This window comes from Mobula birostris, chromosome 26 (assembly GCF_030028105.1).
Source record: "Mobula birostris isolate sMobBir1 chromosome 26, sMobBir1.hap1, whole genome shotgun sequence".
Lineage (NCBI taxonomy): Eukaryota > Metazoa > Chordata > Chondrichthyes > Myliobatiformes > Myliobatidae > Mobula > Mobula birostris.
The window spans coordinates 22,875,759-22,900,652 of NC_092395.1; the positions used below are offsets into that span (position 1 = coordinate 22,875,759).

A 24,894-nucleotide genomic window follows, 5' to 3' on the forward strand; every position below is an offset into this window, starting at 1 on the left:
TTCCTGAGCTGTAATGTTCTGAGTGCAGCTACAACATACAGATTGCACTCCTGACAAGACTTTATGGAAAAAATTAACGTAAATGCTCAAAATAAATAACATTACTAGAAAAGAACGACACTTTCCTGTGGAGGGGGGGCTGATACCTTATAGTTTTAGAATCAAGAGTTTGATACTTACCTCAGGTGCTGTCTGTGCAGAGCTTGTATGCTTTCGACACAATTGCATTAGCTTCATCTAGGTGTTTTGATTTCCTTTCATATCCCAATAACCTGCTGGTGGATTTATCTGGCTACTGTAAACCATTTGCTAGTGTAGATTAACAGCGGGAAAGAATCATAGGGAATTTATTGGGCATGTGCAATAAACTGCATGGGTAGAGGGAATGACATAAATCTAATAGAAACAATACCCTCTATCTACCTAGTTACAAGTATATCTTTTGGGCATTCAAGGTGAACAGTTTAAAAAAAAACCTTGCAAATATTAGGCAGTACTAAAATAGATACGTCATTTAAGAACTTCAAAGAAGGACAGGCTTAACATGGAGAGTAAACATACTAATGATTAAAAAGTGACATGGTATTTATATTAAACAGAAGTAGAGGCATTAATAAGAGACTTAACAGAAAGTTCCTTAATTGATAAGTGGAAAGGGTGCATTGGCTGAAGCAAACAGAATACATGTATTTAACAGAAAATAATTATGCACCAGAAAGAAATAATGAAAGGTAAGCTGAAACAAATATGCAACAGAGCAGAACAACTTGCCAGTTTTTGTGCTGTAAATTCTCTGTTATTGAACAGAGGTTATCAAGTAAAGCCAAGCCTACCTTCATACAACGGGAGTTGAAGGCTTGCTCCATCTTCCTCCTGGTTTCTGGGACGTAGCACTTCTTCATTAAAGGAAAATAATGTGGATATTTTAGTGTCACCTTTAGCATCCCGGTTTCTGTTTTTTCCAAGCCACTGATAAAGTCATCAGGGAGACCACCTGGAAGCACAATATGCCATTATCAACATCAAAGCCAAAAATCACTTCAATAAAACTCAGTATTTATATTACTCACTCAACATATAATAAAAGATCTAACAATTGATTCAAATGAGAAACATAGGTTTGGCCTCCGGAAAAGCTGCTAAACTCATTCAGTGATATGAAGAGAGTCTCATTTATTCTCTAATCTGCATCAAGTAATCTTAATTTAATCAAACAGTTGCAGGAAACTCTACACACTGCTGTATGAAAGCACGGCAGCGCCCTACTTTCGAGGTTTGCATTGATTCAGCACGTCATCTAAAAATTAGACAAACTTTTAGAGATGTGTGGTGTTGCGCATCATGTATTTAATAATATTTGAGTAATATTGTAAATATTGTTTGATTAAGCATTCTTTGTTGTTTAAGTAATTCATTATGGTTATATGTACAAAGTATGTGAATGGCATACATCAACACCCCACATGATATGCATGTGCCTCGTTTAAAATAAAATCGAAGTAAATGACTAATCTCCCTTGTTTCCCTTCTGATTAGTTTTTAACGCTTTGGAGTTACAAAGCATAACAAATATATTGACTGGTTACATCATGGCCTGGTATGAACACGCCAATGCCCTTGAATGGAAAAGCCTACAACCCAGTCCAGCAGTGGGGAAGTCCTCCCCACCACTGAGCACATCTACATGGAGTGATGTTGCAGGAAAGCAGCATCCATCATCAGGACCCCCCCCTTCCCCCTCCCCACCACCCAGGCCAAGCTCTCTTCTCGCTGCTGCCATCAAGATGGTAGGAGCCTCAGGACCCACATCACCAGGTTTAGGAATAATTATTACCCCTCAACTATCAGGCTCTTGAACCAGAGGGGATAACTTCACTCACCCCCAACACCGAACTGTTCCCACAATCTATGGACTCACTTTCAAAGACTCTTCATCTCATGTTATCGATACTTATTGCTTTTTTAAAATTTATTTGTTGCATTTGCAGTTTGTTGTATTTTGCGCATGGGTTGTTTGTCTGTCTTCTTGTGTGTGGCCAATCATTGATTCTATTGTGTTTCCATATAACCATATAACAATTACAGCATGGAAATAGGCCATCTTGGCCCTTCTAGCCCGTGCCAAACTCTTACTCTCACCTAGTCCCACTGACCTGCACTGAGCCCATAACCCTCCATTCCTTTCCTGTCCACATACCTATCCAATTTAACTTTAAATGACAACATCGAAACTGCCTCAACCACTTCTGCTGGAAGCTCGTTCCACACAGCTACCACTCTCTAAAGTAGTTGCCCCTCATGTTACCCCTAAACTTTTGCCCTTTAACTCTCAACTCATGTTCTCTTGTTTGAATCTCCCCCATTCCCAATGGAAAAAGCCTATCCACATCAACTCTATCTATCCCCCTCATAATTTTAAACACCTCTATCAAGTCCCCCCTTAACCTTCTACACTCCAAAGAGTAAAGACCCAACTTGTTCAACCTTTCTTTGTAACTTAGGTGCTGAAACCCAGGTAACACTCTAGTAAATCTTCTCTGTACTCTCTCAATTTTGTTGACATCTTTCCTATAATTCGGTGTCCAGAACTGTACACAATACTCTAAATTTGGCCTTACCAATGCCTTGTACAATTTCAACATTACATCCTAACTCCTATACTCAGTGCTCTGATTTATAAAGGCCAGCATACCAAAAGCTTTTTTCACCACCCTATCCACATGAGATTCCACCTTCAGGGAACTATGCACCATTATTCCTAGATCCCTCTGTCCTACTGCATTCTTCAATGCCCTACCATTTACCATGCATGTCCTATGTTGATTAGTCCTACCAAAATGTAGCACCTCACACTTATCAGCATTGAACTCCATCTGCCATCTTTCAGCCCATCCTTCTAACTGGCCTAAATCCCTCTGCAAGTTTTGAAAACCTACTTCATTATCCACAACTCCACCTATCTTCGTATCATCTGCATTCCTACTAATCCAATTTACCACCCCATCATCCAGATCATTAATAGATATGACAAACAACATTGGACCCAGTACAGATCTCTGAGGCACACCAGTAGACACCGGTCTCCAACCTGACAAACAGTTATCCACCACCACTCTCTGGCATCTCCTATCCAGCCAATGCTGAATCCATCTTACTACTTCAATATTAATACCTAACGATTGAACCTTCCTAACTAACCTTCCGTGTGGAATCTTGTCAAAGGCCTTACTGAAGTCCACATAGACAACATCCACCGCTTTACTCTTGTCAACCTTCCTAGTAACCTCTTCAAAAAACTTAATAAGATTTGTCATCATGACTTTCCACGCACAAATCCATGTTGACTGTTCCTAATCAGACCCTGTCTGTCTAGACAATTATATATACCATCTCTAAGAATACTTTCCATCAATTTACCCACCGCTGACGTCTAAGTCACAGGCCGATAATTGCTAGGTTTACTCTTAGAACCCTTTTTAAACAATGGAACAACATGAGCAATACGCCAATCCTCCAGCACCATCCCCGTTTCTAACGACATTTGAAATATTTCTGTCAGAGCCACTGCTATTTCCACACTAACTTCCCTCAAGGTCCTAGGGAATATCCTGTCAGGATCCAGACACTTATCCACTTTTATATTCCTTAAAAGCGCCAGTACTTCCTCTTCTTTAATCATCATACTTTCCATAACTACCCTACTTGTTTCCTTTACCTTACACAATTCAATATCCTTCTCCTTAGTGAATACCGAAGAAAAGAAATTGTTTAAAATCTCCCCCATCTCTTTTGGCTCTGCACATAGCCATCCACTCTGATTCTGTAAGGGACCAATTTTATCCCTCACTATCCTTTTGCTATTAATATAACTGTAGAAACCCTTTGGATATATTTTCACCTTACTTGCCAAAGCAACCTTATATCTTCTTTTAGCTTTTCTAATTTCTTTTTTAAGATTCTTTTTACATTCTTTATATTCCTCGAACACCTCACTTACTCCAAGCTGCCTATATTTATTGTAGATCTCTCTCTTTTTCCGAACCAAGTTTCCAATATCCCTTGAAAACCATGGCTCTCTCAAACCTTGTATGTCTGCAAGAAAATGGATCTTGAGGGTTGTACATGGAGATATATGCACTTTGATAATAAATGTACTTTGAACTTTATTGGTTTAAATATTTCACTAGCAAAACAGGCACAGAATTACTATCTCTACTTTAAAACATGGTCTGAAAATAACAAAGGAGAAAGACATGGGTTCAGTTTCATGTCCATATATTGAAATAATCCAGGTATACATAAAACACAGCCAATTGGATAAGATAGAGCGTACTCAGGATTGAAAGAAATATAATCTTCCTCATTAAGGGAAGAAAATGGACAACATACAAATGAACCAAGGACAGCATTCTATAATATTTTCTCTAATATCTGAATAAGAGCAATTTCAAATGATGAATTGAGTGTATCACAACAGTACAAGTATATTTGTTAAATGGAAAAGTCCAGCCGGATAGTTTAATCTGAAAGTTGCCACTTTATTAGGTACATCTGTACACCTGCCCATTAATATCTAATCAGCCAATCATCTGGCAGCAATTCACTGTATAAAAGCATGTAAACATGGCCAAGAGGTTCAGTTCAAACCAAACATCAGAATGGGGAAGAAATCTGATCTAAGTGACTTTGACCGTGGAATGATTGTTAGTACCAGACAAGATGGTTTGAACATCTCAGAAACTGCTGATTTCCTGGGATTTTCACACACAACAGTCTCAAGTTTACAGAGAATGGTGCGATAAACAAAAAAAAATCCAGTCGCAACATTTCTAAGGGTGAAAATGCCTTGTTAAGGAGAGAGGCCAGAGAAGAATGGTTCAAGCTGACAGTAACTCAAATAACCACACATTACAACAGTGGTATTCAGTACAGTATCTCTGTACACACGTCAAACCTTGAGTGGATGAGTCAATAGACAATAGGTGCAGGAGTAGGCTATTCGGCCCCTCAAGCCAACACCGCCATTCACTGTGATCATGGCTGATCATCCCAATCAGTACTCTGTTCCAGCCTTCTCCCCACATCCCTTGACTCCGCTATCTTTAAGAGCTCTATCTAACTCTTTCTTGAAAGAATCCATTGAATTGGTCTCCACTTCCTTCTGAGGCAGAGCATTCCACAGATCCACAACCCTCTGTGTGAAAAAGTTTTTCCTCAACTCCGTTCTAAATGGTCTACCCCTTATTCTTAAACTGTGGCCTCTGGTTCTGGACTCCCCCAACATCGGGAACATGTTTCCTGCCTCTAGCGTGTCCAATCCCTTAATAATCTTATATGTTTCAATCAGATCCCCTCTCATCCTTCTAAATTCCAGTGTATACAAGCCTAGTCACTCCAATCTTTCAATATATGACATTCCCGCCATCCCTGGAATTAACCCAGTGAACCTACGCTGCACTCCCTCCATAGCAAGAATGTCCTTCCTCAAATTTGGAGAGCAAAACTGCACACAATACTCCAGGTGGGGTCTCACTAGGGCCTTATACAACTGCAGAAGGACCTCTTTGCTCCAATACTCAACTCCCCTTGTTATGAAAGCCAACATGCCATTAGCTTTCTTCACTGCCTGCTGTACCTGTATGTTTAGTTTCAGTGACTGATGAACAGGGACACCCAGATCTTGTTGTACTTCCCCTTTTCCTAACTTGACACCATTCAAATTGTAATCTGCCTTCCTGTTCTTGCCACCAAAGTGGATAACCTCACAATTATCCACATTAAACTGCATCTGCCATGCATCTGCCCACTCATCCAACCTGTCCAAGTCACTATGCATTCTCATAACATCCTCCTCACATTTCAGTCATCCAGCTTTGTGTCATCTGCAAATTTGCTAATGTTACTTTTAATTCCTTAATCTAAATCATTAATGTATATTGCAAATAGCTGCGGTCCCAGCACCGAGCCTTGTAGTACCCCACTAGTCACCGCCTGCCATTCTGAAAAGGACCCGTTAATCTCTACTCTTTGTTTCCTGTCTGCCAACCAATTTTCTGTCCAGGTCAGTACCCTACCCCCAATACCATGTGCTCTAATCTTGCCCACTAACCTCCTATGTGGGACCTTATCAAAGGCTTTCTGAAAGTCCAGGTACATACACTACATCCACTGGCTTTCCCATGTCCATTTTCATAGTTACATCCTCAAAAAATTCCAGAAGATTAGTTAAGCATGATTTCCCCTTCGCAAATCCATGCTGACTCAGACCTATCCTGCTACTGCTATCCAAATATGCCGCTATTACATCTTTTATAATTGACTCCAGCATCTTTCCCACCACTGCTGTCAGATTAACTGGTCGATAATTGCCTGTTTTCTCTCTCCCTCCTTTCTTAAAAAGTAGAATAACATTAGCTATCCTCCAATCCACAGGAACTGATCCTGAATCTATAGAACATTGGAAAATGATTACCAAAGCGTCCACAATTTCTAGAGCCACCTCCTTAAGTACCCTGGTATGCAGACCATCAGGCCCTGGGGAGTTATCACCCTTCAGTCCCATCAGTTTACCCAACACCATTTTCTGCCTAATACGAATTTCCTTCAGTTCCTCCATTACCCTAGGTCCTCTGGCCACTATTACATCTGGGAGATTGTTTGTGTCTTCCCTAGTGAAGACAGATCTAAAGTACCTGTTCAGCTCGTCTGCCACTTCCTTGTTCCCCATTATAATTTCACCCCGTTTCTGTCTTCAAGGGCCCAACTTTGGTCTTAACTAATTTTTTCCTCTTCACATACCTAAAGAAGCTTTTACTATCCTCCTTTATATTCTTAGCTAGCTTACCTTCGTACCTCATCTTCCCCCGCCCCTCCCCATATTCCCTTTTTAGTTATCTTCTGTTGCTCCTTAAAAGTCTCCCAATCCTCTGGCTTCCCACTCATCGTTGCTATGCTATATTTCCTCTCTACTTTTATACTATCCTTGTCATCCATGGTCGCCCCTTACTCCCCTTAGAATCTTTCTTCCTCTTTGGAATGAACTGATCCTGCACCTTCCGTATTATTCCCAGAAATACCTGCCATTGTTGTTCCACTGTCATCCCTGCTAGGGTATCTTTCCAGTCAACTTTGGCCAGCTCCTCTCTCATGGGTGCATAGTCCCCTTTGTTCAACTGTAATACTGACACTTCCGATTTTCCCTACTCCCTCTCAAATTGTAGATTAAAACTTATCATGTTATGGTCACTACCTCCTAATGGCTCCTTTACCTCAAGTTCCCTCATCAAATCTGGCTCATTACACAACACTAAATCCAGAATTGCCTTCTCCCTGGTAGGCTCTAATACAGGCTGCTCTAAGAATCCATCTGTGAGGCATTCCACAAACGCCCTTTCAACCAACCTGATTTTCCCACATGTTGAAATCCCCCATAACAACCGTAGTATTATCTTTGCGACATGCCAATTTTAACTCTTGATTTAACTTGCACCCTATATCCAGGCTACTGCTTGGGAACCTGTAGATAAATCCCATTAGTGTCTTTTTATATACCGTAAATTCCGGTGTACAAGCCGAGAATTTGACCCTAAATTTTGGTCCTAAAATTAGGGAGTTGGCTTATACAGAGGGTGCCAACTTTGGAAAAATGAATACAGGGAAGACAGGTCGTATTTATTGGCTGTTTTTGAGTCAAATTCATTCCACTGTCGATGCAGGAGTTCTTTGAATGGTTTGTTTAAACTCCCATCTAGTGGCTGGATCACGGACATCAAACCACCGGGGATGACTGCAATGTCCGTATTTTCAGCTTTCAATACTGCTTTTGTCCCACCTGACAAGTGCGCTTTGAACATATCCCAGACAAGTAGCAACTTTTCCTTCCCGAAACCTCGGGGACATCGACACCACACCTCTTTAACCCACTTCAAGCAACCCACTTCATCCATCCAGCAGCGTTTTTGGACATAAACACCCCCCGCAGGAATTTTCTGAGCAATCTTTGTTTTTTGTCTCAACACAACATCACGTCTATTCATAAAATTTTGCGTAGCTTTGAAATTTTTGCTGACCTCACGGTGTTTTTCGTCCCATTTCAACACTTGAACTTGAATTATTTCTCTGGTAACAATGTATCCAGTCGATCGCTGGTGATTCCACCCACTCTAAAACTTTTTCTTCCAGTTCTGGCCACTGGCATGTTTTCCCGCAGTTTGCACATTTCGTCTTTAGCATTTCCCTCAGTGTGTCCTCTGCCTTTCTCCATTCTCTCACTTGTTTCCCGTTTACGCTAAACTTCTTAGCAGCTGCAGAATTATTTGTTCCTTTAGCAAAATCAACAACCTCCCAGGAGGAGGGAGAAGATGGCAGCGCGTGCAGCCACGTCAGTGATGATATCTGTTATCTGTCAAGTAGGGGATCGTGCCCAATTCTGATTTGATGGAGACGGACGTGAGAGCACAGAGGAACATCCGGAAAACTTCTGAAATGCCCACTTTGCTGCCGCTACTACTGTGTGGTAACCAGAATCTCCGGAGCTGAAGGCCTTGAAATCCTTGGCTTTGCATGTTTCAGCGGCCGGGGAGAGGTCGAAGGCACTCGGCAGAGGATGGCGCTGGGAGGCTGTATCGGGGAGGCTGGTCGGAAGCTCGAAGTTTTCAGACGGATGGACTTAGTGTCGGCTGCTTCCAAGGTACTGGCAAGTTGACGGTGCCTGGAGATTTAAGGCAGGGAGTTTCTCCCTTTTGCCGCCTGTTATTGGGGACTCGGGGAGTCGATCGACTCGGGACTTTGAGACTTCTTTTTACTGGGCCCATGGTCTGTTCATCAAATTATGGTATTGCTTGGCACTGCTGTAACTACATGTTATAATTATGTGGTTCTGTCAGTGTTAGTCTTTGGTCTGTCCTGTTTTCTGTGATATCACTCCGGAGAAACATTCTATCATTTCTTAATGCATGTATGCATTTCTAAATGACAGTAAAAGAGGACTGAGTGTTCTCATGATCTAATCTAACCTTCAGCTTGAAGCCAGCATCATATCGCATTCGTTTTAATCTTTTGTACATGGTGGTCGCAAACTCAATACTGAGCACAGATACTGATCCCACCACCCCATGTTATGTTTTAACGAGATTACGGTGGGCGCGAAATGGTTTCACGGGGGTTACATTCCAGAGGATCCTTTACCATTGGGAACCTAATCCAAAACTTCCCTCCCTGATTTATTTATTAAGAATTTGCTTACAACGCCCTGCAATGTGTAGGCCTGTTTTCTTAGCAGGTACTGGTTCACAAAATTGCCAGGTTCTGGATCCAGCAAAGCTGAGTACCGGCATATGAGATCTTGTGATCTTTTCTGGTTAAATCAAAAACCTCTACAAAAGGGGTTGGCTTATACAAAGGTAACATGAAAAAGTCACTTTTTTAACCTTGAAAATGGGGGGGGGGGGTTGGGTCGGCTTATACTTCAAATATACGATAATCCACAAACATATACTCAGTGGCCACTTTATAAGGTATAGGGGATACCTGATAAAGTGGCCACTAAGTGTATAAAGACAACAAAAACTCACACCAAGGCCACAGAGTATGAAAACAAAAGAGATAGCAAATGCAGAAATCAAGAACCAAAAAAAAACTCAAATTACTCCTTAGGTCAAACATCATCTGTGGAAGCAAAAGATGGTCATCTCAAACTTCTAGCTGCATATCAATTTAAATCTCTTTCCCACTCCCACCGTGACCTGTCTGCCCTTGGCCTTTCTCCCCTTAACTAGGGAGAAGATATACACATTAGGAGAAAGCATCTCATATTTCACTTGGGTGCCTTTCAACTCTATAATATAATTGATGATTTGGGTTACCCACACTTACTCACTTCTCCGCCATTTTTTTGTCCATTTATTCATCCCTCTACACTCCCGGTTGTACCTATCCATGATCCTCTCCCATCTGGCTCCACCTATCACCCAACAGCCTTCATACTGCTATACATGAGCAATTTTTTTTAGATTTCTTCCCAGTCTGATGTAGTCTTGACAAGAAGCATCAAGTCATACCTTTTAAGAGATGCTTGGATAAATACATGGATGGGTTGGGATATGGAGGGCTGAGGTCAAGGTACAAGTCAATGGCACTAGACAGAATAATAGTTTCATACATAACTAGATTGGCCAAAGGGTCCGTTTCTGTGGGGCAGTCCTCTATAACTCCACAGATACTGCATGACTCACTGAGTCCTTTCAACGCTCTGCTTTTTTGAAATGACTATGTAGATAAGATTGTTTTATATCACAATTCTAAAAAGGGACAATGAATGTTCTATCTAACAATGGATCAAAACAATATATACGTACAGTGACATGCAAAAGTTTGGGCACCCCTGGTCAAAATTTCTGTTACTGTGAATAGCTAAGCGAGTAGAGGATCTCCATAAGTCATAAAGTTAAAGATGAAACATTCTTTTCAACATTTTAAGCAAGATTAGTGTATTATTTTTGTTTTGTACAATTTTAGAGTGGAAAAAAAAAAAGGAAAGGAGCACCATGCAAAAGTTTAGGCACCCCAAGAGATTTGAGCTCTCAGATAACTTTTTACCAAGGTCTCAGACCTTAATTAGCTTGTTAGGGCTATGGTTTGTTCACAGTCATTGTTAGAAAAGGCCAAGTGATGCAAATTTCAAAGCTTTATAAATACCCTGACTCCTCAAACCTTGTCCCAACAACCAGCAGCCATGGGGCTCCTCTAAGCAGCTGGCTAGCACTCTGAAAATTAAAATAATTGATGCCCGCAAACTAGGAGAAGGCTATAAGATAGCAAAACGTTTTCAGGCAGCCGGTTCCTCAGTTCGTAACCTAATTAAGAAATGGCAGTTAACAGGAACAGTGTAAGTCAAGTTGAGATCTGGAAGATCAAGAAAACTTTCCGAGAGAATTGCTCGTAGGATTGCTAGAAAGGCAAATCAAAATCCCCGTTTGACTGCAAAAGACCTTCAGGAAGATTTAGCAGACTCTGGAGTGGTGGGCACTGTTCTACTGTGTAGCGACACCTGCATAAATATGACCTTCATGGAAGAGTCATCAGAAGAAAACCTTTCTTGTGTCATCACCACAAAATTCAGCGTCAGAAGTTTGCAAAGCCTGATGCATTTTGGAAACAAGTCCTGTGGACTGATGAAGTTAAAATCGAAGTTTTTGGCCGCAATGAGCACGGAGTTGGATCGATCATGCTTTGGGCTTGTGTTGCAGCCAATGGCACAGGAAACATTTTACTGGTAGAGGAAGAACGAATTCAGTTAAATACCAGCAAATTCTGGAAGCAAACATCACACCATCTGTAAAAAGCTGAAGATGAAAAGAGGATGGCTTCTGCAAAAGGATAATGACCCTAAACACACCTCAAAATCCACAATGGACTACCTCAAGAGGCGCAAGCTGAAAGTTTTGCCATAGCCCTCACAGTCCCCCGACGGAAACATCATCGAAAATCTGTGGATAGACCTCAAAAGAGCAGTGTATGCAAGACTGCCCAGAATCTCACAGAACTAGAAGCCTTTTGCAAGGAAGAATGGGCGAAAATCCTCCAAACAAGAATTGAAAGACTCTTAGCTGGCTACAGAAAGTGTTTACAAGCTGTGATATTTGCCAAAGTGAGTGTTACTAAGTACTGACCATGCAGGGTGCCCAAACTTTTGCTTCGGGCCCTTCTCCTTTTTTGTTATTTTGAAACTGTAAAAAATGGAAAAAGTAATCTTGCTTAAAATATTAAAGAAATGTATCATCTTTAACTTTATGCCTTTTGGAAATCAGGTCATCCTTTATTCGCTTAGCTATTCACAGTAACAGAAATTTTGACCAGGGGTGACCAAACTTTTGCATGCCACTGTATACACACACCACAGAATTAAATCCACAGGTCTGTAGATTCATGATCTTAAACTTGAAATTGTGGGCTCACTAAATGTATAAATACAGTTTCATTTGTTATTAATAGGGATAAATTCCAATTCAGGATGAACTCACCGAGTTCATCCTGTGTAAACCCCAGGAACGTGGTATTCTCATTCAGGTTCTTGCTGAAGTCTATGCATAAAGTACTGATTTTCTTCTTGATAGCTTTGATCTCCTGAAGCACAAAATAAATTACATTAGGTCCTTTCACTCGCAATTCCCAATACTTTAGGGACATTGTACATTCCTGAATAAAGTACTTAAATACAACATTTGATAGTACAGGAAGATCTAGTGGCCTAATAAATGCAGCCATTGATAAAGATGAATTTCCTGGAGACCTAGCAGAAAAATCCAAGTAATGTGATACTGATATAACAGCCTCTCTGTAATGTTTCACTGCTAAGGTAATGGTTTCTCTCTAACAGCAATGTTCGGGTTATGACTAGAGGTAACGGGGCCTTTGGAATGTATGTTAGCCAATGAGAGGCAGGTTGTGTTTTCTTGTGGGTCTGGGAGCAAGGATTTCATGGTCTTTTGCCGGGGAGAGACAAGGAGAGAAGACGTGAATGGAGAGAGTTGGTAGACCACCGGACGGAGTGGACTTGGAGTGAGGGTCTGAGGGTTGGCTATGCTTGGAGGAGGTCGACAGGGAACCAGTGGACTGAACCGTGAGCTCCACCGTTGACTGTTTCATCAGAACTGGCCTTTTTCTTTTTTTTGTTTCTTTACTAACCACCTAGTCAAATTAAGAATTATAAAGCTGAATTGTTTAATTGCATTAAACTGCTTGTTATTTTGTGATACTGATTTGTAATAGGGGACTCATTGCGCAGCATTCACCCAAACAAGATTTCTTAAGTTTGGCCGGGCCAAGGGCTGTCTGCCCCTGGATTATGCTGCTAGCTGAACCAAGAGTTACACTGACAAAGGAACCAGAAGTTCCAATATGCCATTTCTCTTCAATGTTCAGTTAAATATTAACTGGTGTACCAGTTACTTAAAATTACTTGGGTTAATGTTACATAATATTTCTGTGAATGACTACTCATCCGGATCATCAAGATTTTCGATTTAAATACAGAGATTCTGCAAATGCTGGAAATCCAGATCAACACACAAAATGCTGGAGAATCTCAGCAGGGCAGGCAGCATCTATGGAGGGGTTGATGCATCTGGCTGAGACCCTTCATCAGGAGTATCTTAATGAAAATCTTCATCAGATTTTAATTTAGTTTCTTGCCTGGAAAACACAGGAGCTGTGGTCAGCTTTATAATCAGCTCCCAAAAGCATTGCAGGAGCCTGACGTGCAGATTGTTATTAATGATTATGATATAGTTGGGATCACAGAGACATGGCTCCAGGGTGACAGGGATGGGAGCTCAACGTTCAGGGATATTCAATATTCAGGAGGGATAGACGTGAAGGAAGGGGAGGTGGGGTGGCGTTGCTGGTTAAAGAAGAGATTAACGCAATAGAAAGGAAGGACATAAGCCGGGAAGATGTGGAATCGATATGGGTAGAGCTGCGTAACACTAAGGGGCAGAAGACACTGGTGGGAGTTGTGTACAGGCCACCTAACAGTAGTAGTGAGGTCGGAGATGGTATTAAACAGGAAATTAGAAATGTGTGCAATAAAGGAACAGCAATTATAATGGGTGACTTCAATCTACATGTAGATTGGGTGAACCAAATTGGTAAAGGTGCTGAGGAAGAAGATTTCTTGGAATGTATGCGGGATGGTTTTTTGAACCAACATGTCGAGGAACCAACTAGAGAGCAGGTTATTCTGGACTGGGTTTTGAGCAATGAGGAAGGGTTAATTAGTGATCTTGTCGTGAGAGGCCCCTTGGGTAAGAGTGACCATAATATGGTGGAATTCTTCATTAAGATGGAGAATGACATAGTTAATTCAGAAACAAAGGTTCTGAACTTAAAGAGGGGTAACTTTGAAGGTATGAGACGTGAATTAGCTAAGATAGACTGGCAAATGACACTTAAAGGATTGACGGTGGATATGCAATGGCAAGCATTTAAAGGTTGCATGGATGAACTGCAACAAATGTTCATCCCAGTTTGGCAAAAGAATAAATCAAGGAAGGTAGTGCACCCATGGCTGACAAGAGAAATTAGGGATAGTATCAATTCCAAAGAAGCAGCATACAAATTAGCCAGAGAAAGTGGCTCACCTGAGGACTGGGAGAAATTCAGAGTTCAGCAGAGGAGGACAAAGGGCTTAATTAGGAAGGGGAAAAAAGATTATGAGAGAAAACTGGCAGGCAACATAAAAACGGACTGTAAAAGCTTTTATAGATATGTAAAAAGGAAAAGACTGGTAAAGACAAATGTAGGTCCCCTGCAGGCAGAAACAGGTGAATTGATTATGGGGAGCAAGGACATGGCAGACCAATTGAATAATTACTTTGGTTCTGTCTTCACTAAGGAGGACATAAATAATCTTCCAGAAATAGTAGGGGACAGAGGGTCCAGTGAGATGGAGGAACTGAGCGAAATACATGTTAGTAGGGAAGTGGTGTTAGGTAAATTGAAGGGATTGAAGGCAGATAAATCCCCAGGGCCAGGTGGTCTGCATCCCAGGGTGCTTAAGGAAGTAGCCCAAGAAATAGTGGATGCATTAGTGATAATTTTTCAAAACTCGTTAGATTCTGGACTAGTTCCTGAGGATTGGAGGGTGGCTAATGTAACTCCACTTTTTAAAAAAGGAGGGAGAGAGAAACCGGGGAATTATAGACCGGTTAGCCTAACGTCAGTGGTGGGGAAACTGCTGGAGTCAGTTATCAAGGATGTGATAACAGCACATTTGGAAAGCAGTGAAATGATCGGACAAAGTCAGCATGGATTTGTGAAAGGAAAATCATGTCTGACGAATCTCATAGAATTTTTTGAGGATGTAACTAGTAAAGTGGATAGGGGAGAACCAGTGGATGTGGTATATTTGGATTTTCAGAAGGCTTTTGACAAGGTCCCACACAGGAGATTAGTGTGCAAACTTAAAGCACACGGTATTGGGGGTAAGGTATTGGTGTGGGTGGAGAGTTGGTTAGCAGACAGGAAGCAAAGAGTGGGAATAAACGGGACCTTTTCAGAATGGCAGGCGGTGACTAGTGGGGTACCGCAAGGCTCAGTGCTGGGACCCCAGTTGTTTACAATATATATTAATGACTTGGATGAGGGAATTAAATGCAGCATCTCCAAGTTTGCGGATGACACGAAGCTGGGTGGCAGTGTTAGCTGTGAGGAGGATGCTAAGAGGATGCAGGGTGACTTGGATAGGTTGGGTGAGTGGGCAAATTCATGGCAGATGCAATTTAATGTGGATAAATGTGAAGTTATCCACTTTGGTGGCAAAAATAGGAAAACAGATTACTATCTGAATGGTGGCCCATTAGGAAAAGGGGAGGTGCAACGAGACCTGGGTGTCATTATACACCAGTCATTGAAAGTGGGCATGCAGGTACAGCAGGCGGTGAAAAAGGCGAATGGTATGCTGGCATTTATAGCGAGAGGATTTGAGTACAGGAGCAGGGAGGTACTACTGCAGTTGTACAAGGCCTTGGTGAGACCACACCTGGAGTATTATGTGCAGTTTTGGTCCCCTAATCTGAGGAAAGACATCCTTGCCATAGAGGGAGTACAGAGAAGGTTCACCAGATTGATTCCTGGGATGGCAGAACTTTCATATGAAGAAAGAATGGATGAACTAGGCTTGTACTCGTTGGAATTTAGAAGATTGAGGGGGGATCTGATTGAAACGTATAAGATCCTAAAGGGATTGGACAGGCTAGATGCAGGAAGATTGTTCCCGATGTTGGGGAAGTCCAGAACGAGGGGTCACAGTTTGAGGATAGAGGGGAAGCCTTTTAGGACCGAGATTAGGAAAAACTTCTTCACACAGAGAGTGGTGAATCTGTGGAATTCTCTGCCACAGGAAACGGTTGAGGCCAGTTCATTGGCTATTTTTAAGAGGGAGTTAGATATGGCCCTTGTGGCTACGGGGGTCAGGGGGTATGGAGGGAAGGCTGGGGCGGTGTTCTGAGTTGGATGATCAGCCATGATCATAATAAATGGCGGTGCAGGGTCGAAGGGCCGAATGGCCTACTCCTGCACCTATTTTCTATGTTTCTATGTATATATTAAATTAAGGAAACTCCAAGAATGGCACACAGATCATATGTGCTGGGTAGTGACACATTTTTAACTTTTACCCAAGTCCCCCCAAAAACCAAAAGGGCAGGTTATTCCCGCTTATATTAATATTAATCCTGCATTATTTACTAGCATTCTCATTTTGATTAAATATCTATAAATGCCACAATTTTACTGCTATTCACCTCTTGCTTCTCTTTACACAAATGGAGTCCATTTCTTTTTCCTAATTTCAACAGTCTTTCCATGTAGCGCCTAGCTTCCGGCCGTAGATCTTCAGCTTGACATTTATCCTGAGGGAGAAAAGAAACATCCAGAGTGACTAGAAGCAAAGAATCATCTTAAATGAATTTACCTTACTATGTAAAGGAATCTAGAAAATATCTTCATACAGACAAAAAGCATCTTTTACATGAGCATAATTTTTACTGATTTGTCAGCTGGAACAGTGACAATTAGGATCCTTTATTCCAAAGATGGAACACTTTACTTCAGAGATGACTGCAGGATATAACATTTAACATCACATTTTCCAACAAATCCTGTTTACCTAATAAGTGAAGCCAATGTTAATGATGTTATTACACCAACAATTATTTACACAATATTTTGGGAAAAATATGCAGACTGAGGGTCGCACATATATGGAATGAGCTGCCAAAAGAAGCAGTTGAGGCAGGACCAATAAAAATATATAAAAGACATTTAGACAAGTATGTGGAAAGCAAGGAAATTGGACTAGTTCAGATGGGCATCTTGGTTGTCATGATCAAATTGGGCTGAAGAGCCCTTTTCTGTGCTGTACAACTCTATGACTGCAAGTGCAAATGAAATAAAGGTCACAGACCAGTTAACCTACTTTGATCCTACTGAATAATGGGGAAATCAAGACATCCACAGAAACACTGATTTTAGTATTCACATTCATCTTTTCAGCTCAATATGAGAAATTTAATATCATTGTTGAATGATGCTTCTAAAAGTGCAACATTTCCTCAAATACAGCATTAAGATGCCAGCTTAGATTGTGCTTTATAATCCTGGATGTCAGTATAACCCATGACCCCACGATGTAGAAGCAAACAGGTATAAAGTAATTATGTTAGAGTAGACAAGTACTCTATCTGAAGTGCATCAGCAAGTCCGCGCAGAGCTCTGAAGAATATCGGAAAAGTTGGATGTTCATGGTTTTAGAAAAAACAGCTATTATGGTGTCTAAAATGGGAACACTTAAACCCGAGTCAGTACTGATGTTCAAAACAAAGTAAAAATTCTCACCACCCAAACCAAAACAGACTGGTTCATGCTAAACAAAAGGAGGTGTTTTCACTGTTGTCTTCAGTTCTGCACCTATCTGATATCCCAGCAAGCTATTCATTTATGAAAAACTACTCAAAAAATATTGTTGTAAATTACTAGGGCCATCATGAGCCGTGTCCCTTTGTTCTCATCAGCTGCGGCATTGCTTAGCCCATTGAGCTGGAATCCACTGAAGAAATACAAAAACAAAGTATACAGGTGTCCCCACATTTTGAACGTTCGCTTTACAAAACCTCGCTGTTACGAAAAAAGGCAGCGCGCGCCCCGAGCAGCCAAGCTCCTCCCCCGGAACTGCATTCTAGCCGGCATTGCTTAAACACGTGCCTGTGAGCATCTGTGCATTATGTCGATTTATTTTGAGCATCCGTTAGCAAGATGAGTTCTAAGGTATTGGAAAAGCCTAAAAGAGCTCGTAAAGGTGTTACACAGCGTAAAACTAGACATAATTAAGCATTTCGATCCTGATGAACAAAGTAAGGACAAAGTTTGGCTTGTGGAAGTTGACAAAGATGATGTTGAAGAGGTTTCAGCATCCCATGACCAAGAATTGATAGATGAAGAGCTGATGCAATTGGAAGAGGAAAGGATAACAATTGAAACTGAATGTAGTAGCGAACAGACCAAAAGTGAAGTCGTTCAGGAACTGAACATGAAGCAACAGCATGAGATTTTCACTGCAATGATTGCAGAAAAGTATGACTTTAATTTTGAAAGGGTACGTAGGTTTAGGGCATATTTGTAGGATGGTTTGAGTGCTTACAAAGAACTGTATGATAGAAAAATGAGCGAGGCTAAGCAGTCAAGCATACTGTCATTTTTCAAGCCTTCCACATCAGCCACAGCAGACGATGAACCTCGACCTTCGACATCGAGGCAGGAAGACATAGAAGAAGATGATCTGCCTGCCCTGATGGAAACAGACAACAATGAGATGACACCCCAGTGTCCCACCACACCAACATCCGAGCCGCGGACCGATATAGGGCTGCGAAGAATGTAGTGGTGCAGCAGTAGCCGGGACGCACCCAGCACATCTTTAAGAAAAAAGCCAAAATAAACAAGCTAATTAATTAGCTTGTTGGAAGGGTCTCGGCCCAAAACGTCAACTGTATCTCTTCCTAGAGATGCTGCCTGGCCTGCTGCATTCACCAGAAACTTTTATGTGTGTTGCTTGAAATTCTAGCATCTGCAGATATCCTCGTGCTTGAGCTTGTTTATTTCGGCTTTTTTCTTAACGATGTGCTGGGTGCATTCCAACTACCGCTGCGCCACTGCACGTTTCACAGCAATGTATCAGTCTGCGGTCTGGAGGTTGGGGGCCACTGCACCACCCCAACCTCTGACGACTCAGCCTAACACACCATCATCAGTGTGCTCGGCGCTGTCTTCCCGATTCCGGTAAGTGATACTACACTGTACATACATTATTTCTACTTTATATAGGCTGTGTATTTTTAATGTGTTATTTGGTATGATTTGGCAGCTTCATAGCTTAAAGGTTAATGGAAAGAGTGTTTCTGCCGAGCGCTTGCGTGAGATTTTCGCTACGGTGGACAGTTCGGCAATGATTGTAGAAAAGTATTTCTACTTTATATAGGCTGTGTACTTATCATATCATTCCTGCTTTCACTATGTTACTGTTATTTTAGGTTCTATGTGTTATTTGGCATGATTGGCAGGTTACTTTTTGGGTCTGCGAATGCTCACAAATTTTTCCCATATAAATAAATGGTAATTGCTTCTTCACTTTACAACATTCCGGCTTACAAACCATTTCATAAGAACGCTCTACCTTCGAGTGGTGGGGAAAACCTGTAATGCTCTGACAATACTTTTGAAACTAATATTCGTAGAACTATCAAAAAAGGAATCTTGCAAAATAAAAGTGGCCTAAAATTTTCTTCAGCACCCCCACACTTTATTCAACCAGCATCATTTCTCACCTGAAGAGCAACAATTCTCTGGTAAACATCTTCTCTCATGCTCATCTCTACATCAAATTCAGATAACCGTTTATCTGCCTCAGTGCTCGCAGCCCGAACTTCTTTGCAAGGAGAAACATGCTGTGGGAAGTCAAGAATATTCCGCTGAACTGAAATAACAAAAAATATCTCAGTATTAGATCCAAAGCATTCGACAAAGCAATCTTCCATTACACGAGAGATATTAAGAGAAAAATCTAGTACAAAGCACATTTCACTGGGAAGGGCATTCTTACTGCTCTTAACTTCCATACTGTGATACTTCAGTTTGTCATTTCAAGATAAGTATTCACCATGGAATGAAAGATATGGGCTTATTGACAGAAAGGAAGTCTTAGAACATAAACAGATAGCTTCCTCACATGAGCTCAAGCATACACTTTCCAACTTTATTTACTCTATAGCAACTTGGACAGAAATTCCAAGAAATAATCTGCGCACACCCATCTTGCCGCTGCCTTGATAGAGTTCTTCTTGTCCTTATCCACCAGCCCATCAGCCTCCGCATCCAACACATCATCTTCTGCAATTTCCATAATCTCCAAAGGGATCCCACCACTAAAAACGCACCTTTGCCTCCCACCCCCTTCCTGCTTTCCGTAGGGATCACTTCCTCCACAATTCCGTTATCCATCCGACCCTCCCCACTAATCTTCCTCCCAGCACCTATCCCTGCAAGCAACCCAAGTGGTACACCTGGCCAGACACCTCCTCCCTCACATCCATTCAAGGCCCCAAAGAATCCTTCCAAATGAGGAATACTTCACCTGTGAACCTGATGGGGTCATCTATTATGTCCAGTGCTCCCACTGCAGCTTCCTCTACATAGCTGAGACCCGTCATAAACTGGGGGACCCCTTCATCTAGCACCGTCACTCTCTCCACCACAAGTTGAACTTCGATGGCTAAACATTTAAATTCTAATTCCCTTTCCCCTTTTGAAATGTCAGTCCATGGCCTCCTCTTGTGCCAAGATAAGGCCACGCTCAGGGTGGAAGAGCAATATCTTACATTTCTTCTGGATAGTCTCCAACCTGATAGCATGAATATCAATTTCTCTTTCCAGTAGGAAAAAATCTTTATCCTCTTCCTCTATTCCCCACTCTAACCCTTTACTTCTTCTTAGCTGCCCATCATTTCCCCCGGGTCCTTTTCTCCTTCCCTTTCTACTTTGGTCAACTCTCCTGTCCAATCAGATTCCTTCTTCTCTAGACCTTGACCATTCCCACCACCTGGCTTCACCAATCACCTTCCAGCTAGCTTCCTTCCCCTTCCCCCACCTTTTTCCCCTGGTGTCTTCCTCCTTCCTTCTCAGTCCTGAAGAAGGTTCTTGGCCCAAAATGTCACTGTGTATTCATTTCCACAGATACTGGCTGACTTGCCCAGTTCCTCCAGAATTGTGTGCGTTGTTTTGGATTTCCAGCATCTGCATATTTCTTCATGTTTATCATTACAGTGTATTTTTGTTTTCAATGCTTTGAAGTTGCTGATAAAGTTGATGTTTCTGGCTGATCCACTGTATTGCCCATTTTGAGAAGTAGGCATCATGAACATTTATTGTCATCCTCTAATTACCTGTAGGAAACCAAAGCACCCAGGGGAATGAATTCCACGCATTCACAGAGAACTGGCAAACTCCACACAGAGCAGTATCGAACCTAGGTCACTTGAGCCACAAGACACTGAACTACCCACAGCAGCAACATGCCACTCGAGGGCTAACACTTGTGTAATGCAAATATTATTTACCATTTACCACCCCATGCTTGAATATTGTCTGGGTATTGCTGCATACAAGCTTGGACTCCTTCATTAAATGAGGATCATTTGAAATCATCATTTCCATTGGAAAATCTATGTTATAAATTGTTGAAACTTTACTTAATGAAAACTCATTCATAATGTACACAGCATATTTAGGTGAGTGCAGGCGATTAGGTAACTTTCATGTGATTTCTTGGTTACACTATATAACATGAAAACTAACATAACCTCAGACCTATTTGTCCAACAAAGCCACGGAGAGACAGAGGTAAAATCTCCTGTCAGCAGTGATCTCTACACAAAATAATAGAATGTCTGGTCTATTGCTTACAAAGGTATTTCCACAAAATGACCCATTTTGAACAATGCTTTCTAGATACAACAATCAATTTGATGGGATCACCACTGAATTTTCTTTATGCTATTTACAGTACAAATGAAAAGTGTGACACTTCTCCCTATTCAGTATAAATAATTGTATTTTAGGTACTAATAATAGAGTTTGCTCATGCACAATGTGTATGCATTAGTTTGCAATAGAATATTATGGATACAAGTTGAAATAAAGGGCATCTATTGCAATGAACCGGCACCTGTGACACTGAATGAAATATTGATTTGTTCAAGCAGCACCAGTGGGCAAAGGTTGAATATTCAGCAGGCAGATTTTCCCTTTCATCACGGTAACATCTGCTGACAATTTGATTCCATGCATACTGGCTAGATTATGGTCCTCAAGCTTAGCTACAAGTCGCCAGCATAAACTGAATACTGCACTGACAAATGAGGCACAGGTGACAGTGAATTCAGTACACACGTAATCAATATAGCATCCCAACACTGCTGTTTCTAAACTATTCCCTAAAGAGCTTGCTGTACTGCTATTTACATCTCTGCATGCAAACAAGCCCAACAGATCATGATTTAAAGTCAGAAGTGACGCTTTAGATGATCTTCTGGTTAAAAATGTAGACTAATTCAATTCTGCAAGTAGCATACAAGATGGCACAAATGAAAGGAAACTACAGCACAATAAATACAATTTCATCCAGTATACAAAAGTTATATGTCAGGATTTATTAACTTCCTATCCAGATTTTAGTCTTTTCTATCTGTGACATTACAGTAGAGTAGACAAGGAAAATTTGCTTCCTATTGATACAAATTGCTGGTGACCTCAGATTTAAAATAATTGGTTAAAAACAAATCCAAAAGGTAGACACTGGATTCAGAGGTAGCTTTCAGTACTATATTGTTATGATCTGGAATTCAATACCTGAAAGGATAATGAAAACATATTCAATAGTAACTTACAAAGGATTTTGCATCCATCTGTAAACAAAAAGGAAATGGGAAAAGCAGGTGATTGGGAGTATATTGAAAAGCTATATCAAAGAGTTGGTACCAATATAAACTGGTTCCTTCTGTGCTGTGTGACTCAGTGAAATGCAAGACACCATCAAGCATTGAAGTGAAGTCAGCTAATTCAACAGGAGAGCTTTCTTTTTCTTTAACAGTGCAATCTGATATCATTTTATGAGGCATGTCACTCACAGCTGACACAATGGATAATACTCCTTTTGCTTTTGTTTCTTTTCCAAACCGAGATTTTTTAAAACTTGCAGATAAAACAACCAAATTAACAATGCTTTCCTAACTTTAAACCAATTTCTGAATCCAGCCTAATTGACTTTTAATTCTAAAATGAATTCCGAGATGCTTCTACTGATGGGCATACTTTCATGCTCATAGGCAGTTTTGATCCAACAAACTCAATGAATTAGGTTTGGATTTAAGAATTTAAGTTTGGATAGGTACTTGGATGAGGGAGGTATGGAGGGCTATGGTCTGGGTGCAGATAGAACTAGGCAGTAAAACAGGTTGGCATTGACTAAATGGGCTAAAGGGCCTGTTTCTGTTCTGTAGTGCTCGATGAAATCCAAGCTATCAGCATAATATTTAAATTTATAATTTGCAGGCAGGTCTTTCGGTCTGTTTGTATTGACTCTTCAACTAGACAAAAATAATCCAGTTAGTCAGCTCTCTCTCTCACCACAGCTGTCTTCCTCAATTTCAACTATTAACAGCCTTGAAGGATGGCATTCTGCCCATCAACTCTAAATAGCACTTTGCAGAACCTTCTCTGAGAAAGTTATGCAGTTCCATAGTATATGTGGACTTAGGTATTCTCAAACTCCATTTGCAACCTGGTAATTTTATTTTTGAAATGCAATCATTGTTGTGAGTAGACGAAAACACTTCCACACACAGCAATATGACAAGAAATAGATATTGACCATTTGTGGTTGCTCTCATCAAAATCAAACTTCAGGAAACAAGCTTCTGGAGATTAGCATCTGGAGACAGTGTTTTGAGTTGATACCTTGCATCAAAAATGAATTAAAGCACTTGAAGTCGCTTGGATTTCCATAATACTTAAAGACTTTCTCAACCTTGGATAAAAGGATTAATACTTGATACCAAACAAGAGGCCAGCAATTTCCCACTCTCCTTATTTACATGGTGTCCTGCCACCTACTCTCACCTGTTAGTAAATTACAGGCACCAATTAACCCACCAGAAGAAATGCCCAGTCATGGGAAAAATGTACAAGTTCCACACAGACAACCATGGATTCAGTTTAGGAATTAACCTGGGACTCAAGCTGTGAGGCAACTAAACTAAATAATTACGGTGAGCAAGTCACCTATCTTCAAAACATGTACTAACACGTAAGGACCGCCAAGGGCTGGCTAATCCAATAGAACACAACTGAACCCAGATTTTGCACTCAACTCTCCGGAGTGGCGGTTCTATCACTAGGCCACATCTGCCAGCTCCACTAATTCCATAACGTTCTAATGTTTCCTTTCCAGTCTGCATTCAACTTCTTTCAGAATACTATCACTGTACACTTAAACCAAGCCAGCAGGTCCAAGATCACCGCGAGAGTTGTGCAATTATTAAAATATAAATATGCAACACCCGCTTAATAAACAGAAGCTGATAAGTGCAGGTTTACTCGTCAAGGCACCTGGTGATGTTTTGATTCCAGTGATGTTGCTGCTAAATTAAAATGAACGAGTCAACTCATTAAATCTCAGGGCGTTACAATCCCCGAAACATTGCACCCCCCTCCCCTCACCAGTGTATTCCACCTCGATGTCGGCCAGTTCCTTCAGCGTATTCTCATAGGTCACCTCGGCCAGGTCGACCAAGCCAACGCGATTGTACACCTGTCTCGTCCTGCACATGATGGCCTGGGCCTCCTCCTCGATTTGCTCTTTACTCAGATTCCAGCGGAGACGGTTCGGGCCTGCGGGCTCTCCTGTCCCGCTGATTAGCATTTTGCCGACGGGAGACATGCCGATCTTATATTTTATTTAAATACAATATCAATATATATTGTTACCACGATGGAATTCCAATTACGTCCAGCACCAATACTTCACACTCAAATCACCAACACGCCGGTGCAATTCAAACGTGGACTCTCTCCAACCGACGATGCCAAGTCCCTCCTCTACCTCAACCTCATTGGTTACTTCTCTCCTACGCAGCGACGTCAATCATGCCTGAACTGATTGACGGAAGTCTGCCACGGTCATCAGACAGAATTGCGACCGCATTTCTACCCCGAGCAAACGACCATTCAGCCCCTCCAAACGCTTCAGACCGAGACCCTTCAAAGTTCATTTATTAGTAGAGTAAA

At 41.3% G+C, this 24,894-nt stretch overlaps 1 protein-coding gene across 2 annotated transcripts in view; it reads right to left on the reverse strand.

Moving 5' to 3' along the window:
* LOC140188303 (thimet oligopeptidase-like) overlaps positions 1-24,682 on the reverse strand; it is a 42,870-nt gene extending 18,188 nt beyond the window's left edge. Inside the window, exons 1-5 of one of the 2 annotated variants that reach the window (XM_072244413.1) lie at positions 24,595-24,682; positions 19,380-19,528; positions 16,302-16,409; positions 12,021-12,123; positions 834-994 (exon numbers count right to left, since the gene is read on the reverse strand). In XM_072244413.1, the coding sequence (XP_072100514.1) occupies positions 834-994; positions 12,021-12,123; positions 16,302-16,409; positions 19,380-19,424 (417 nt within the window). In that variant the 5' untranslated portion in view covers positions 19,425-19,528; positions 24,595-24,682. Of the gene's footprint in view, positions 1-833; positions 995-12,020; positions 12,124-16,301; positions 16,410-19,379; positions 19,529-24,327 lie in introns of both variants that reach the window. The other variant, XM_072244412.1, reaches the window with a different exon arrangement.
* Between the last annotated feature and the right edge of the window lie 212 nt (positions 24,683-24,894).